General features: G+C 38.3%; 1 protein-coding gene across 7 annotated transcripts in view; it reads left to right on the top strand.

Moving 5' to 3' along the window:
- The window catches only part of CKAP5 (cytoskeleton associated protein 5), a 49,911-nt gene that overhangs the window by 6,761 nt on the left and 25,586 nt on the right, over positions 1–17,564 (top strand). For 6 of the 7 annotated variants that reach the window (XM_083839449.1, XM_083839444.1, XM_083839450.1 and 3 more), the window contains 15 exons: positions 1,636–1,728; positions 2,302–2,495; positions 3,684–3,890; positions 6,012–6,183; positions 7,110–7,242; positions 7,541–7,644; positions 8,062–8,175; positions 8,400–8,504; positions 11,614–11,703; positions 11,836–12,000; positions 12,806–12,934; positions 13,495–13,677; positions 14,604–14,717; positions 15,884–15,994; positions 17,228–17,320. In XM_083839449.1, the coding sequence (XP_083695575.1) occupies positions 1,672–1,728; positions 2,302–2,495; positions 3,684–3,890; positions 6,012–6,183; positions 7,110–7,242; positions 7,541–7,644; positions 8,062–8,175; positions 8,400–8,504; positions 11,614–11,703; positions 11,836–12,000; positions 12,806–12,934; positions 13,495–13,677; positions 14,604–14,717; positions 15,884–15,994; positions 17,228–17,320 (1,971 nt within the window). In that variant the 5' untranslated portion in view covers positions 1,636–1,671. Of the gene's footprint in view, positions 1–564; positions 589–1,635; positions 1,729–2,301; positions 2,496–3,683; positions 3,891–6,011; positions 6,184–7,109; positions 7,243–7,540; positions 7,645–8,061; positions 8,176–8,399; positions 8,505–11,613; positions 11,704–11,835; positions 12,001–12,805; positions 12,935–13,494; positions 13,678–14,603; positions 14,718–15,883; positions 15,995–17,227; positions 17,321–17,564 lie in introns of those variants that run through there. The other variant, XM_083839447.1, reaches the window with a different exon arrangement.

Below are 17,564 nucleotides of genomic sequence, written 5' to 3'. Positions count from 1 at the left end.
TTTCTTATGCTTGCATCAACAAAAGGATACAGACAGGGAATGGCTTGAATACTACCTCCAAGTTCCTGAGTGAGATTGAAAACTACTTAACTCCTTACCCTTGACAAGAATAAATGGAGTGCATTTAGTGTGTGTGAGCCTGGGAGAGAGCGCTCTATCTATTTGTGATTTGCATCCGCACTTAGGAAGTGCCCCCATTTTTTCTGTACTGGTACGTTAAGTTAAAGGTGTTCCTGATGCAAATGCAGCTTATACCAGCAAAGCCATGTCTCTCCCGATGTTGCTTGGCTGCAAGGCTAACTTAACGGATTAAAAAAGGGGAGTCTGCTCCTGTAACTGCATTCGCATCAGGGCATTCCCGCGTCCTTGACTAGATGAGCTATTTGAAAAGTGTTTTTTAACGTGAATGCAGCTTCATTTTTTGCTGTGGAGTATTGCTAGCCTCGTTTCCTATTGCGTTAGCTGTATGTGAGTGTTGTGTGGCTGACAGATGGCTTTGCAGGACTTGCTTATATTAACTTACACTGATGAAATTCTGCTCCTTGTTCTAGGGCCTATTTTGCTACGGAGAACCTCTGTGCGTACTTTGTAAGTGAAGCACTTTGTAGGTGAAGTATGCGGTTTCAGCTGGCATAGGCTGAATTTACATTAGGAGTATTCTGCTAGTGAAGGTATTTATATACCAGTAGAGTTGAGTTATTGAATATAGTGGCCACCAGTTTTTGGAGTCTTGCTCTTTTTTTCCTGTGGATTTGAATTGGTGTACCAGAATGTGTTATTCCTACCCTGGTTTGATTTCATTCGTTTGTATAAATAGTGCTGTGAGTCTTCTCATTGCTGCTGCTGTTTTCATTTTGCTCATTTTCTCTTCAAGCATATTCTCTGAGCGTTTGTATTAGTTGTACAACGTGTCTAAGATGGGCCTTAAGCCCGAGATCTCATCTCATACCCCTAATGGTCAGTATTCCTATTTTAATAAGGGGGGAAAAACATTTACAAACTTGAATGAGTAATGTTTTCAGCCTACAGAAAGTAAGAAACTGATCTCTTGTTGACAGTTGGCAATGCTGGTTATGTTAGAATTAGGACATAAGGGCATAGCTAGCAAAAAGGGGTTTTGTTCTTCTCTTGGGACTGTTCAGTTCAGATGTGCTGTTTGTAAAGTGGTTAAAATGGCTGTCCTCACACTAGCACCCGATTATTTTTTCAACACTGATTCATGCCACCTGTTGCAGAAAGCACATGTCAGTAAGAGTCAGTTTTCTGGTGTTGATGGGTAGTCATTTCTTTTCAGCTCCTTCATTGTAGTACATTATTTCTCAAGCTTAGACAAGGCTATATTCTGCATGCTTTATCTCAGTTTACTAAAACTTTCACAGATTGAGATTTTTAATATCTGAAATACTGCTAAGTGCACTGCTCTTTAATCTTCAGTGACTTCTGGTAGCCTTGCAGGGTGAACAGAGTAGTGGTCTAGTCTTAGTACATACCTAAACACAATTACAAGCTTGGGAGCATGGGTTTCACGTTGGCTGTAAGATTTGATCCAGAACAGTCTTTTTTTCTTTCCTCAACTGTGTTGCAGGTAACGCCTCGTGTATTTTTCTGTGTTCTAACTTGTCTCTGTCTCCGCAGGAATTAGTGTAATTATAGAGAGAACCTGAATTAACAATGGGGGACGACAGTGAGTGGATGAAACTGCCCATTGACCAGAAATGTGAACATAAGGTAGGACACCTTCTCTTTGGGTTTGGCTTATGGTTTGTATATCTGTGTGTATATCTCATTTGGTTTGTATATCTATGCTGTGGTAAGTCAGTGGTATTCCCATACCTATTTGCACCAAAAATAGGTAATGTAGCTGCATAGCATGTGTATAACGGGTTTGAAACTGCACCAGTTCTGTTCAGCCTAGAGGTGGAATAACATCTATTAAGCAGAATTTAGTTGCATGATAATCTGTACGGCATAAGCTTGTGTGCTGAAAGATCAGCGTACTTGTTCATGTGGAGAGATTACTCATCTGTAGCTGAAACTATGGTTGGGATCACACCTACTCATTGGTGGTTGCTAGAGCTTATGAAGAGCAGTGGGGCGTACTGGCATCTCTCTATCCAGATCGTAGTTGACAGGAAAACAGTATTTTGTCCTGTTGCATGTTATTCATGTAGTCATTGAAGATAAATCCGAAGGATGCCAGCTTACTGAGCACGCCTTCAACTATGATTGAAGTACTTAGCAAGACTGGTGAGTTAAGGTTTGTGCTAGCACAATATTAAAGCATTTGACTTTTGCTTCCAGCTGTGGAAAGCCAGATTAAATGGCTATGAAGAAGCCCTTAAGCTCTTCCAGAAGATAGATGATGAGAAGAGTCCTGAATGGTCCAAGTATCTTGGGTTGATAAAGAAATTTGTGACAGACTCCAATGCAGTGGCTCAGTTGAAAGGACTGGAAGCAGCGCTTGCTTATGTTGAAAATGCTCATGTAGCCGGGAAGTAAGTAGCCTTTCCTTGCTATCAATAGGCTGTTAGGAGTTTAATGTGCATCTCTGAGAGTCTGCAGATGAATTTTACGGTGGCTGTGAATAACTCTGGTATTTACTGTTGAGAGCAGGATTAGCTTTCAGATCTAGAAAACTTGCTGAATGGCAGGCTTTTCTTGTAGATGGTCTCCATGTGCATGTTAATGTGTCAGAAGTTGCTTACATAATGCCATGTGATAACAATGTTCAAAGAAACTGTTCAAGAGTAATAAAGATTTCTGAAGTGGCAGAGGATCAGTAAGTTGGTGATATGGATGTTGCGAATTGGAATCCCTGTTCTTTTTTTTTTTAAAAGTCTGTGTGTACAGGGAGGCTTTTTCCTGAGTGATATTCCTATAATTCAACCATCATGTTTATGTGGTGTTGCATCTAGCTTAACCGATCTGAATCTGCATAGCGGCCAATTTCTTCACAGGATGTTTGGGGGTTGGACCCGATGATCTCTCGAGGTCCCTTCCAACCCTTACAATTCTGTGATTCTGTGATTAGTATTTCATGGCTGTCTAGCCCCATGAAATAGCCTGTGCTCCTGGGGGGGTGAAATAAAAACTCCTATTGCACCTGATCAGTGTTTTGGTCCGCTGGCTTTAAGTGACCTGATAAAATGAATAAAAATGTTTTTAACAAATTCATAAATCCGAACCTTACTTCAAAAATCTAACAGCTTTTTGAAGCCCCTTAACTTACAAGTGGTGTAAATGAAATTATTTCATTACAGAGCGTATTGGAAGCTTTGAAATAATCCCAACAAATTAATTTCTATTTATTCTCAGTGCGGTATATTAACAGTAATATGTGCAATTCCAGGAGATAACACTTAGTTAAGGACCAGAACTAATGTGTATTAATAAATATGCTTTTGAGAAAATGTCTTGTATGCGCTGTTTGGTGTAGCCTACTATTAGGAACACGCAGAATAGCACTCAGTCTGCGGGAGTTCTCTTGATTAAATGCGAGGTTAAAATCAACTCTTACAGAAGGTTATTACCTTTGAAGTTAGCTTAGAATTTAGTCGCTATTGTATGAGGACCTACTGAGTTCTAATACATATTTCTGATGTGTGTGCTCTTGTCTGTGGATAACAATGAAGGACACCCGATTCACTTAAACATTCTAAAAGTAACATTCTCCCTTCTTTCAGGACAACAGGAGAAGTAGCTTCTGGAGTTGTAAATAAAGTGTTCAATCAGCCAAAAGCCAGAGCGAAGGAGCTGGGTGTAGATATATGTCTAATGTATATAGAAATTGAGAAAGGGGAGGCAGTACAAGAAGAGTTACTAAAGGGTCTGGATAACAAAAACCCGAAAATCATAGTAGCATGTATAGAGACACTGAGAAAAGCACTAAGGTAAGCTTTTAGTTTGGGGACTTTGTTTTGTGTGTTGGGGTTTTTGTGTGTGTGTGTTTTCTTCCCTTCACTCCAGTAGAATGTGGAGATGCTTTAGTGTTTTTAGCAGGCTAAAAAGACTTGTTGAATAGGATGTATCTATACCGAACTGGTATTTTATGGCAACAACAGTTGTTAGAGCATCATGGGATTTGTTAGATGTGAGGGATCTCATTGTTGTACAAGCCTCATCAGGATCACTTTGGTTAACGGTAACTTTGCCAAACTTCCTTTTTTACAATGGACCTCTGAAAGAGAAGGGCAGGATTAGCATGTCTTGTTCCAGACAGTGCTGCTTCTCTTCTGAATTCTGAAAAACAGCAAAGGGAAAACTAAAATGTATTTGTTTTTATTTTTTAAAAAAGTCTTTCTCACTGATAGGAACCCCTTTGGCTACACTGTGTATTTTCAAAAGAGAAAGCTCACTACAACTTAAATGTGTTTTGAATCAGAACTGCGTCAGTTTCCACTGTCCATATAACAGTATCTTCACTGAAAAATAAAAGATGTTAATACTTACTGAAAAACAAATTTAATTAAGATTGGGTAGCTGGTTTCAAGATTAAAAGTGGAGCATCTTTGTTCACCTTCAAATGTATTTTCTGCTTTTGCAGATTGAGTGAAAAATACTGTTTTTAATCAAATTCTTATATGTTGTGTGTGTATGTACCCAATGGGTAATGAATTATTTAAAAAAGAAACAGATAATATTGGTATTAATGGTCAGAATGCCTTTTTTCTGAAAAAAATAGTTCATGTGAAAACACTAATATAGATTTTTTTTTTAATATGGTGCTTTTATTATGTTTGAGATGGCAAGATCAAATTAGTTGATGGAGCCTTATTAACTTACCTTCTCCTTTAAAGTTGGCTTGTGCTTTCATAGAGTTTCTGCACTGATAGCAAGATTTGTGTTGTATCTAGTTGGGAAGCTTGAGTACATACCTAGTTTAGCTTCTGGTGTTTTTTTATCTTGTGTTCAAGCTTCTGCTTTTCTTTTTGTGTTATATGAATTAGATAAGAACAGCATGAGAAGTTGGGGTGGCCTATTGTTGTATAGCCACTTTTCCTAATATGCCCTTTTCTTTTTTCTGTATAAAAAATTTGGGCCACTCATTTATTCTTAGTTCACATTTAATTTGCATTAATTCCAAGACCAGAGCCTGTTTTGCATGTTTTATTACCTCATCTTTCTAGCAGTAGAATTTTTAGAACTTAAGGATGCAAGTTTCAGTACTTGAGCAGACGTTTTTACTAGACTAGCTTTCTCATGAAAAATTTGGCTGAAAAGAAGCAGAAGAAAATGTGATTAGAAAGTTTAATTTAGAGTTCTCAAGGAAGAGAAATGGTTCTGAATCAATATTTTATTGCTTCTGAAGTGATCTAGATATGCTTTAAGAACCAAAGCAGCTTACTATAAGTATCAAAAGAAAACTTGTGTTTTCATTCAACAGTGATTGAAAAATGAAGTGTTGTGTGTTAAATCCAACAACATGTAGAATCTGCTGACAGGAGAGAGTGAGTGGCTGGGGAAAATTGTGTCCTTTCAGTAGCACGTATTTCAACACGTGTATTTTCTGTGAAGATGACCCAGGCTTACTATAATTATCTGATCCAACAAGTAGCAAAATGACTAATGCTTTTACTGCAGTTTGCCTCCAAGGATAGACAAAGGAGATTCTATTCTGATTTAAAAAAAAAAAAAAAAAAGTAGGTCATACAAATTTCAGTCTAAGGACACTTTTTTCCCCTCTTCTGGCAAGGGAACAGATTTAGGCAGTGGATTGGAGTAAGTGCTTTGAAGTAATTTCAGAAGAGGCCTGATTTTGGTAATTCCAGTCTGGGTGTTGAGAGTAATTATGATAGGACAAATATTTTTTAAATTGTGCAGCAACTGAATAGTGACACCGGGGGGGGGGGGGGGGGCAGGGGGAGGAGAAATGATTTGAGTAAATGATAGAATCCCTGTGTATGTACTAAATGCATGTCATAGATTGTGTTTTAAAAAATATCTTTTTGTGGCTGGCTCTCTCCTTGGTTTCTACTTGGGCTCTGATGCTATTCCATGTTTTAAACTTTCAGTGAATTTGGTTCAAAAATAATTTCACTGAAGCCAATCATCAAAGTATTGCCAAAACTATTTGAGTCTCGGGAAAAGGCTGTTCGAGATGAAGCCAAACTCCTTGCTGTGGAGATCTACCGTTGGATAAGGGATGCACTGAGACCTCCGTTGCAGAATATAAATTCTGTTCAGGTACGCAGAAGGTAGTATTGTATCCACACACTTGAGAAAACACTTCTACACATGCATATGCTCGCCCTCCCTGATCCAGTGGTGTTGGTCATCCTTAAAAATCAAAACTGGAAGTTTCATTAATGAGGCATTATTTTTAACTTTATGTTTAGTACCTCTTTGTTTGAAAAGACAGGACAATGTTTTATTGTTGTTCGTACTGAAACCGAGGAGGAGATTTGGAAAAGTAAAACGTCTTGTCTTGGGGATGTAACCCAAGGGCAAGTAATTTCCTGTGTAAAAGACTCCTGCACTGAAAGTTTTCGGGTCCACGATTTTTCCGCTCAATTTTCTTGCGTGATTGCTGTACTTTGGGAAGTGGCATTGCATTATGATAGATAACTATGCTATTGGAGACGGAACAGTCCATTATTGGAAAACTTCATAAATTATTAATGACTCTTTCTCTACTACCCACTTGTGTTAATTGTGTTCGGGTGGAAAGCAGTAACTTCCTGGAGCAAGGTATAATTTTTGTTTGTTTTTTAAACTGTCCCATCAAATGTATCAGCATGTTATGTTTCATCTTCATTTTACTATCTGAGAATAGCATGGATATAACAAGAATCTTCCTCTGTGCTCAGCCATTCTTATTTTAAACCTTCTACGGAGGCTGCACAACATTCTGACTGTTCTACAGTTTGTTCTTATGCAAATGCTTTGCATTGATATTTTTGTTGATGATGCTGTGTTATGTGACTAACTCAAAAGCTTCTGAACAGTGAGTGTGAACAGCAAGTGACTTCGTTGGTGGCAGGAGAAAGAACTTAAAAGATAGCAACGTCTTGGACTTGAGATGGGAACATTCTGTTGCTTTCTGTGAAGGGTGTCTTGTCTGCGGTATGTACAAAACATCTCAGATATGATGATTCTTTTCCCTTTGGCAGCTAAAAGAACTGGAAGAAGAATGGGTCAAAGTGTCAGCAGCTGCTCCTAAGCAAACCAGGTTCCTGCGTTCCCAACAGGAGCTTAAAGCAAAATTTGAGCAGCAGCAGGCAGTTGGAGGCGATGGAGACGGAGGTAAATTACTGAACGCTTTTCAGCGTAATCTCAGTGCAGAGATTATCACTGATAGACTATTTGTTAACAAATACTTCAGACATAAAGGTTCCTTTATTCAAGCTGGTGCAAAACAAGTGGAATGCAGTACATCACAATAAAATGTGACTGGGGTAAGAACTTTATATGAGAGAGTATCTCTCATTTGAAACAGCAAAATCGCAACTGCTGATACTGTTTTTTAAATGAGCCTTAGGCAGTAGTGTAGTTGACACTTCACTTGTCACTATGCTTACATCTTTCTTGTTTCTGGTTGCAGGAGATGATGATGGGGAAGAGGTGGTACCACAAGTAGATGCATATGAGTTGCTTGAAGCTGTAGAAATTCTTTCCAAGCTTCCCAAAGACTTCTATGAGAAAATAGTAAGCAGAAACTTTAATATTAATACTACCAGTTAATTCCATGGCACATGGAGCTAATGAATCTAAAGGTGGACTTGCATTTTGCAATGTAAACTATACTGCTACTTGAATGGATAGTAGCAGGCTAGTGTAAGCAAAACATAGACTATCATAGGTAAATATCAGGATTTTATTTTTTTGATTTTTTATTTTTACCAGCAAGAAAGCTGTAATTTTAAGGAGCTGAGGTACATCCTGGGAAAGTACTGTATTTCATGTTTCACTGCCGTTATTGATGTTAAGCTGTAGAGAAACTTCTTTTAACAAGTTTTGACTTTCTCAGAATAGAGTTAAGCTTTAAAGTCTATGGCTTTTGGTAAGTATGCTTCTCTAGAACTGTTTGCGTTTATAAATTAATGTAAGTGATTTGCTCTGCAGGAAGCGAAAAAGTGGCAGGAGAGGAAAGAAGCTCTAGAAGCTGTTGAACTGCTGGTGAAAAATCCCAAATTGGAATCAGGAGACTATGCAGACTTGGTGAAAGTTCTCAAAAAGGTAATAAATAAGACCCAGTGTGTACACATGGTTTAATATTTTTTAATAAAGCTTCTTTGTATTAAAGTTTAAAAGTTCTAATTGAGGTAATGCTCAGGAGTAGAAACTTCTTCAGTTATTTCCACCACTGTTACAACTTATCTGTAGCCATTAGCTGTATTAAGAAATCTTTCCAAGTCTATGAAACTTGGTTTTTCAACCTGTCATTGCTTTTTCCTCTCCAGGTTGTTGGAAAGGATACAAATGTTATGCTAGTTGCTTTGGCTGCCAAATGCCTTGCTGGACTAGCTACTGGCCTCCGAAAGAAATTTGGACAATATGCAGGACATGTAAGTAAGAGTATGTACTTTTTTCTGTTTTTCTTTGCTGGACACCAGGAAATATCGTGGCTTTATTTATCTATTTACTGTTTTGTTTGTCAAGGGCTGGTATTTATCAGAGAGATTGTGTACTGTTATAAATGCCTACCTACCCCTTGATGGAGCAAGAAGTGAAGTGCTTTCCAGGGTGTCTTGCAGCTTAAGGTTAAAAGGATCTTGTTTATTAACATTGAACAACATAAAGCTTATTGTTGCAGTGAATCTTGTTTACTATGACAACTGTGAATTCATCTGCCATGAGATGAACTTTATTTACAGTACCCCATCCTGGAGGTACACCCACAGAAATGCGTTTGTGGCTCACAGTGGAAAAAGAGCACTTCTGAGCCTGAATTCTACATAGCTGCTCCATCATGTATGGTTGGCTTTTTTTGGTTTATTTCTTGTTTTGTTGCCTGCTTTAAGTAGCCAAATTGAGACTTTTGGTACTAAAATGTTCTGGTGATCTAGATTAATTTCTTCTCTGGTCTCCTTTGCTACTCTTGTCTCATGACCAGCTAACATCAGGGGAACTTAACCAATCTTTGGAAATAAAGGGAGCTTTTAGTTGCTGTTATCTCACTTGTTTCTCAAGTTACTGTTGCTATCTTCTTTAAGTTAATCGGCTTTAATTTTATCTTCTGACAAGTCAAAGGGAGCTGGGGTTAGAGCTTGAGACCAAGAGAAGTGATGTGTCTGGCTGCTGTTAGCATTACCTTTTGTGAGGAGTTGTGAATGTTTCTGAAGCAGTGAGATTCAGTAACTGTAAGTCTCCTGAACTCTGAAGAAAAGTTTAGGCAAAGACAATTTCGTTCTGAAAGCTGTATGTAGTTGTAAGTCAGCCTTACATCTGTTTATGGTTGATCTGTATTTTAAAGGTTAACCCTCACAGCTATGGAGTTAATACTGGGGGGGGGGGGGGGAAGGCTTCTAAAACAAGGGTATAACTCCATGCAAGTAGCCAAGCAAGCAGCATTGAGATGTAGATTATTTTTTTTAAGTACCACAATGACAGCTCTGAATTGCATCATCTCAGCACCTGTTTTACAAGTTGACTTGGTTTGTGTGCTGGACTGATTTACTGGTGTGCTAGATTTAGGCTTTTTCTGTGAGCAGGTTTTTTAAGTGTTGGGAAACAAAATTATTGCTAGAATTGTTGCTAGATGTAGTATAAATCCTACTAGTTAAATATAGGACTCTAATGTCCAACTCTGCAGGCTTTGAAACAAAGGAGCAATGAAATTAAGCACAGAACCATACCACTCGTTGTAGTTGAGTGCATGAGGACCTACTTCATCTCTGACTGCCTTTGAAGCCCTAGACTGATGTTTTTTCCCACACACAGACCACCTTTCCCTCCCTTCCCCCACATCGCCACCTTCTTCTCTCTTTCCTTCCCTTACACATAGGATACAGCTTCTAACTTTCATGTTTTAAAAAAAAAAGTGCACCCTCTAGCTGTCAGCATTTCCTGAAACAGAAATTTAATGATTCAGTATCTCCTTCCTATGAGAAAGTTCTATGTAGGGTTTAGGGTCTTTTAGCTTCTTTACAGCAGCACTCATGAAGGTTTTTTATGGTGCTGTTATGTATTAGTTGAAGTTCTTGAAGTGCTAGAAGTCTGTGAACAGGGAATTGGCAAGTTTTGGCACTGCAAAGAATACCAGCTGAGCCTTGGTCACAAAATCATAGAAAGGTTTGGGTTGGAAGAGATCTAATTCCAACCCCTGTCATGGGCAGGGACACCTTCCACTAGACCAGGTTGATCAAAGCCCTATTTAACCTGGTCTTAAACATTTCCAGGGATGGGACATCCATAATTTCTCTGGGCCTCACCACCATCATAGTAAAGAGTTTCTTCCTGATATCGCATCTAAGCCTACCCTTTTTTTAGTTTAAATCCATTACCCCTTATCCTATCACTACACTCCCTGGCAAAGAGTCTCTCCCCAGCTTTCCTGTAGGCCCCCTTTAGGTACTGGAAGGCTGCAATGACATCTCCCAGAGCCTTCTCTTCTCCAGGCTGAACAACCCCCACTCCCTCAGCCTGTCTTCACAGGAGATACGCTCCAGCCCCTTGATCTTCTTCATGGTCCTCTTCCAGTCTCGTTCTAGTACGCCCATGATATGTTTGGTCACTGTGTCACAGTGGGTTGAGATCTCATGGTCCAATTTTGAGTAGGAAGTGATAGCTGTGGAAAACCTATTTTGTATCATCTAAGAGCTTATAACCTCTATGGAATCAGCTTCTAAACTATCAACTGTTACGTTTACAAAATCTTTGAAGTAGCTTGCTTTCCACAGTTAAAAGCTCTGCATGTCTGTAGTTTAATGATACAAGTTCTTGTTACAGTACCAACTGTGTAGGTTATAGAGACCATAGTTAAGTGGAGCTGCTTGTATTACTGGCACGTGAGTGTGCCAGCTGATTTCTTTCAGCACTGGCTGACTGAGCAGCTATATTGAGTATAAATTGCTGTGAAATTCCTGCACGACATGGTTTAGTGACAGGTATGTTTGTTCAAGTTGATGCATCCAAAAATACCACTGCAGGCAGGATGCAGGTGTATTGCTCTAGGAAAGATTCAGGCTTTAGAACGTAGCCTTGCCAGCTGTGAGTCAAATGCGAGCATCTTACAGAGCTGTGCTGAATGCTCTGAGGAAGCTGGGAAAGAGGGAACAGGTTATATGCCTTTTTGGGTTCTTACAGGATGAGAGCACAGCACTCTGCTGTGTAACTGTTTAGTTTCTGTTCAATTTCTTTGTGTCCCAGACCAGTTGAGCCGGAATATTTATATGTAATTATGTGAGCTTGTACATCTGCCTTTTGTTTAGGGTTTTTGAACAACTTCTCATAGCGAAGCTATATTTGAAAAGAGATAGACCAGAAAGAATTTCATGTTAGAGATCAGCTAGAATAAACTAGTTCATACTGTTGTTGCATGCCCTTGAGGGGCAGCAGTGATTCTAATTTGCATTATTTGTTTGTGGAAGATCGGGGAGCAGACTATCAGGCTTTATAATTAATTACACTAGTGAAGAATGGATTGACTTTTTCTTCTTTTTATCTCTTCCATAGGTTGTTCCAACAATCTTGGAGAAGTTTAAAGAGAAGAAACCTCAGGTAGTGCAGGCATTACAGGAGGCCATTGATGCAATCTTTCTTACTGTAAGTAGAAGACTGACAATTGCCCCCCCCCCCCCAAAAAAAAATCCCATTGTCTTAGATTTGATTTCTAGTACTTATTTGCTTTTTTCTTCCTTTACTGGAAATTAACGACTTCTTTATCAAACACTGTAGACCACATTGCAGAACATAAGTGAAGATATTTTGGCAGTGATGGACAACAAAAATCCAACAATTAAGCAGCAAACATCCCTTTTCATTGCAAGAAGCTTCCGTCACTGCACACCTTCTACTCTGCCAAAGAGCCTGTTAAAACCCTTCTGTGCTGCACTTCTCAAGGTAAAACAGGAGGAATTGTTACTTCTCTGGTACTGAAGTATTGTTATGAAGCATGAGATTGTTTGGGAGAAAGACTCTTACGGTGCAGCAGAGACTTAGAGAGCTTGTGTGCTATGTGGCCGTCAGGGTGAGTTTTGACTGATGTCAAACTACAAGATGACTGTCAGTCATGGGAATAGTTTAGACTCTTCATCCTTAGCTGTCTCTAAGACAGAAGACTCACCTAGTTTGTAATAGTTCAAGATGGTGATGTGTAAGTATTAAACTGCTGGACACTGCTACTTGCTTCTTGCAGATTATCTGTAGCAAGCTATTATTGGAATGCTAAATAAGAACTGTCATTAATTCATAGACTACAAGTACACTAGACCATTTACCAGTGCAAACAAAATGAGGTATAGGGTTTTTTTCCACGATGGAGTAACCCCTTCCTTCTTTTTGGAAACTTCCCTGGCTTCAAAAATGACAATGTGAAAAAGATTGCAGGACTTCAAACTTTTTGTAAACTTTCATGGTATTGCAATATCTCTTAAAGCCTAAATATTTACCATCTTCTTGTTCTGTGAAAGATGTAATGATGGGAAGCTAGCTGTGTTTGAGAAACAGTAGAATTGATCAGTACATGGGAAAGAATAAGTGGAAAAATAACTTTTTTCTTTCTGCCATGGAATGAATACTAAGGATTATTCCGTAATAGTTGTAGGCTTTTAAAAAGGGCAGGGAGGGGTTGATACAGAATGTCGATTTAAAATTGTGTTTAGATGTGAGCTGCAAGTTGTGTTATGTGCACTGTATTTCTCTGCAGCATATCAACGATTCGGCTCCTGAAGTAAGAGATGCTGGTTTTGAAGCATTAGGCACTGCCTTGAAAGTGGCTGGAGAGAAAGCTGTGAATCCTTTTCTAGCAGATGTGGACAAACTAAAGCTTGATCGTGTGAGTTTATTATAACTGCTGTAAAAATGCTCTATCCATTTAAGATCTATTTTAAGCTAGAGAAGACTAAAGAGGGTGCTTGAGCAGCTGATTTGAAAGAGATTTTTGATTTTTTTTTTAACTTAAAAGCTACTGATGCAGCAGGGAGTCTGAATATCTTTTTATTTCTTGCTAGATATCAAGTATCCTTTCTTTGACTTTCAGCACCTAAACTGTGTTGATATGCTAACATTGCACCTTTTCATTCTTAGATACAATATTTGTTTGGTTTCAAGACTATTACCTGTGAAGTGGCACGTATTTTTTCTGTTTTTGAATGCTTGGTTCTGCAAGGTTTTTTGTTTTTTAAACACTTTTTCTCCATCTGAAATAAAATTTAGGTCACAAGCATGTCGTGTACTTCTGTATTACACAGGATAACAAAATTTTGTCAGCTGAACAACTGAACTCACGTTGTTTCCACAGTAGTGAGGTTTGAGCTGCTGCTATGAAGGGACACTGTACATCTAGTTGTGGTAGCTAAACAGCTTTTGTTTTTTCTTTTTAAAACCATTTGTCAGATTAAAGAGTGTGCTGAGAAGGTAGAACTGGTTTATGGTAAAAAGACAGGAGGAGCTGCTGAGAAAAAAGAAAGCAAGCCTGTTGCTGGAAAGACCCCTGCTCTTTCAGGGACTGCTGCTGATAAAGAAACAAAAGATGCAGCAACCAAACCAGGACCACTGAAAAAAGCACCTGCTGCGAAGGTAAGAGATTATCAAGAGGTTGTTGACAACTGTATGTGTCTGTGATTGTATAGACTAGTTATATGTTGAAAGGTGGGCTGCTGAACATCTCCTTCCAGTGAAGAATCACTGTGATGAATCTGTCCTTCTGCAGGAGTTGGTGAGCCTAATAACAAAAGGAATCCAGGACTTTCTGATCAAGTACCTGCTGAAATCTCAGGGCTTTTTATCATATTAAACATTAATGACAAACTTTATAACAAATTTCGATAATGAAATAATGGTAGACCACTGGAGGCTGAGCCTCAGATGTGCTTTGTGATGACGTAGTAATATTTGGCTGAACTTGATGACTCTTGTTATAAATAGCAAGGTTACTACTAAGATGTTCAGTATTCTCTTCAGTGTTTGTTATCGTAAGTAACTTAAACCATTAGCCTGTATTATTTTAAAACAGTTATTTGGACTTTAAGAATTGATTTAAGCAGCACAATAGATGATCTTTGTAATACTGTACTTACTTCTCTAGGTGGGAAACTTGGGAGTGAATAGTAGAATAGATTGTATTCTTTGGTATTTATTGATACTCTAGTATCATTTTTCCAGGCTGCCAGTCACAAATTTAATATCTAATCTGTATCTATAGGAAAATACAGGGATGAGTTCACGAGTTCCTGAACCATCACAAATGCATACGTCTTTCCCTTTTCATCTGTCTTGCATGTCCCTGTTACTGTACCTGGTTTCTAAAGCCTAGTAGTCAGAAAGCAATGTATGAACTAAATAAGTCGTAACTTTTGCCCGTAACAGTTACGGTAACAGAGATTGTCTTCTAAATGCATCTTCTGACATCAGAATGTATAGATGTGGAAAACCAGCAATTCATTTGGAGTCTGATGAATCAGAGACCTGTTTGGTCTTGGCTAACTTGCTTGTTTCCTTTCTAGCCTGGGGGCCCACCCAAGAAAGGCAAGCCAGCTGCAGCTGCGGGTATGGGAGGTGCTGGGGCTAAAGGCAAGAAGGCTCCCGAGACCAAAGAGATATTTGAATCTGAGCTCTCAGTAAGTATTCTCCTATTCTCTGAAATACAAAATGCTTTATGCAAGTAGTTAATCAGTTCTGCAGCTACTAAAAATATTTTCACAGAAGTTGGGGTATTTTTGTTGGACAGGGGAAAGCAGTGCATTCAAACAAATAGAAATCATGACCAATAAAATGTATGTTTGATATATTCTGGTAAACACACACTTGTTCTACAGGCTGTTGTAGGTATCAGGTTGTATAAGACAGTAAATAATAAATCATGCTACTGTCATGAGGAATGTCATGTTGCCTCTGAACTAGGAACAGATAAAGGCAGAGATAGAAATACTTTCAGTGTAACTATGGATGCGTGATTTGCTGCAGGGGTACTAACTCAAATTTATTCCATGCTATTCATATTAAGTTGAGTCAGGAAAACATTCAAGTTTTGCATGTTAATTGAACCACTGATATAGTTTATGGGTTAGACACTTCCTACTTTTTCTATTAAAAAAAAAAAACTTTTCCGCTGTACCCTCTTGGTAGATCAACTCATTCCCCTCATCTGTCGGTTAAACAGTAATAAAGCTCTAAAGCTCTGATTTACTGCTTTACTAGATCTATCGGCAAGTTTTTTGGATTGTCAGTTATCTTTACGGTGTTCAGTATGACTACTTTCTATTATACCCAGTTCACATTATACAGCACAAAATGAGGATACAGTTCTTGAGGGTAGTGCAGACACCAGTGAAACAAGGGAAGTTTTTATCTTGTTTCATATAATAAACCTGATTGATTTTGCTAAAATGGATGCAGAAGATGTGTTCTAACATTTGCCTTTTTATCAACCCCCAATTTGTTGCTATGAACGTTTGCCCACACTTCATACAAAATTATCTTTAAAATTTTAGTTTACCTTTTGCTGTGGCTATCTGCTGTCACTTTTGACTGCTTGTACTTCTCAGGGATTATTATTCTGTTGCAATATGACTTAAAACCTTCCTGAACTCATAAGGTCCCTAAACTGTATCCCGTACAAGATATTTCAACTTACAACAGACCTTATTATGATATGGTGACATGTATTTTGTAAATGCACTGCAGGGCAGGGGTCATTCTAGTATATTATCTGCACTTAAGGCTGCAGCCTCCTGTACCATGGGATCCTGCAGGGTGTGTTAACCTTGTTCTGATCTGACCGCAGATAGAAGTATGTGAAGAGAAAGCTGCTGCTGTCCTTCCAGCTTCTTGTATCCAACAGCTGGACAGTGGTAATTGGAAAGAGAGGCTTGCCTGCATGGAGGAGTTTCAGAAGGTGAGTTTGCAACAGTTGATAAGAGGAGAGGTGAGGAAGAAGAAAGCCAAAAATATAATTTCTTCAGCTTTTTAGGCCTGGTAGCTCTTGTAAAAAGACATAGCAGAGTAGTGATATGTCAGCACAGTAGTTCAGATAGATTAAACAATACTTGCAAAATACAAGTGGTTTATGTTTTAAACTAGCTATTAATCCATAACTATAGCACAGTAAGCGTCTACATTTAATGTAGATATGCTTTTGTCAAAAGTACCTGTATGTGGATCGAGGATGCGTACAGGTCTCTTTAAAATACCATGTAATTCTAAAGGCGATTCTAAAGCTTAGTGTCAAAGATAGCTAGGCTTAAGCAGAGGTTTGCAATTATTTTGGCAAAAACACTTGCAAGCACCTGTTGACTGCATGTTAAGCAGCAATTGATTAATAAACGTAATAATGATGGAAATAAAACTTCAATTGGCAAATAGTTGATGTTTGAAGCCTATGATGACATCAGTCTAAATCGCTGGTAGTGAGTACTTCGTGTAGTTGCAAACAAATAAGCATGACGTCACATACAACTAGAACATGAAGCCTGGCTATTGTATAATGTAAAATCATTGAGAGTTCACATTCAAAAAGTCATCAATTGAAGATGTACAAATAGTTCATAACACTGCATCATAGTTGCTCTTGCGTTTTAATACCTAAGTTGAAAAGGTCACTAACTGAAATTAGAAACAGCGATCGGCTGCACTGAAATGCTGCTGCAGAAGCCAGAATAGCTTTACTCAAATGTAAAGATGTTACGGTTTCATTGCAATGCGTTTGTTCTTTTTTTTTTTTTTGAATGGATAAGTCTAACAACAACTACAACTAATTTAGGTTATGTTCAAGCTTAATCTGCTTAATCTTTGCTTTCTAGTCAGGCCACTTATTAAGTGTTAAATTCCCAGGGCTGGAATGGCCAATAGGAGCTTCTAAGTACACTGTTTAAAGAATATACAAAGTGTAGCAGTATGAATGCTGTCACTTAAATGGCTCTGCACATGTAAAATGGACTACATGTGGAAATGGGTCTTGTAGTAAGGCTGTTCAGGTGGATTATTATGTTCAGAGCTTCTGCAACTTAGCCCTATGTTAAGAAAATTACAGGACAGTTGAGGTAACTTCACTTGTGTGGGTGTTTTGGTGGGTTTTGTTTGTTTTTGCACCATTTGCGATGTACTGGCTAACTTAATTTTTATCTTTAAGGCTGTTGAGCTTATGGAAAGAAGTGAAATGCCTTGCCAAGCTCTAGTAAGAATGCTGGCCAAGAAACCTGGTTGGAAGGAAACAAACTTTCAGGTAATGCATTTTACTTACATTAACTAGCAAGAATGGACTGTTAGTTACTGAAATTGCCTTTCTAACTGACTGAAAGGCCTTAGCTGCATATACATCATTGATGGCAAACTTAGTACATATATGAAACTGTTGAGTTTTATATATATAGTTTATACATATAATTTATATATAATATATAGTTTAAATATATTTTTACACTTATATACTATTATATAGTTATAACTATATAATTTTTAAAAGGTCT

The sequence above is a fragment of the Anser anser genome (assembly GCF_964211835.1).
Source record: "Anser anser genome assembly, chromosome: 5".
NCBI lineage: Eukaryota > Metazoa > Chordata > Aves > Anseriformes > Anatidae > Anser > Anser anser.
This window is presented reverse-complemented; position numbering and strand designations above follow the sequence as displayed.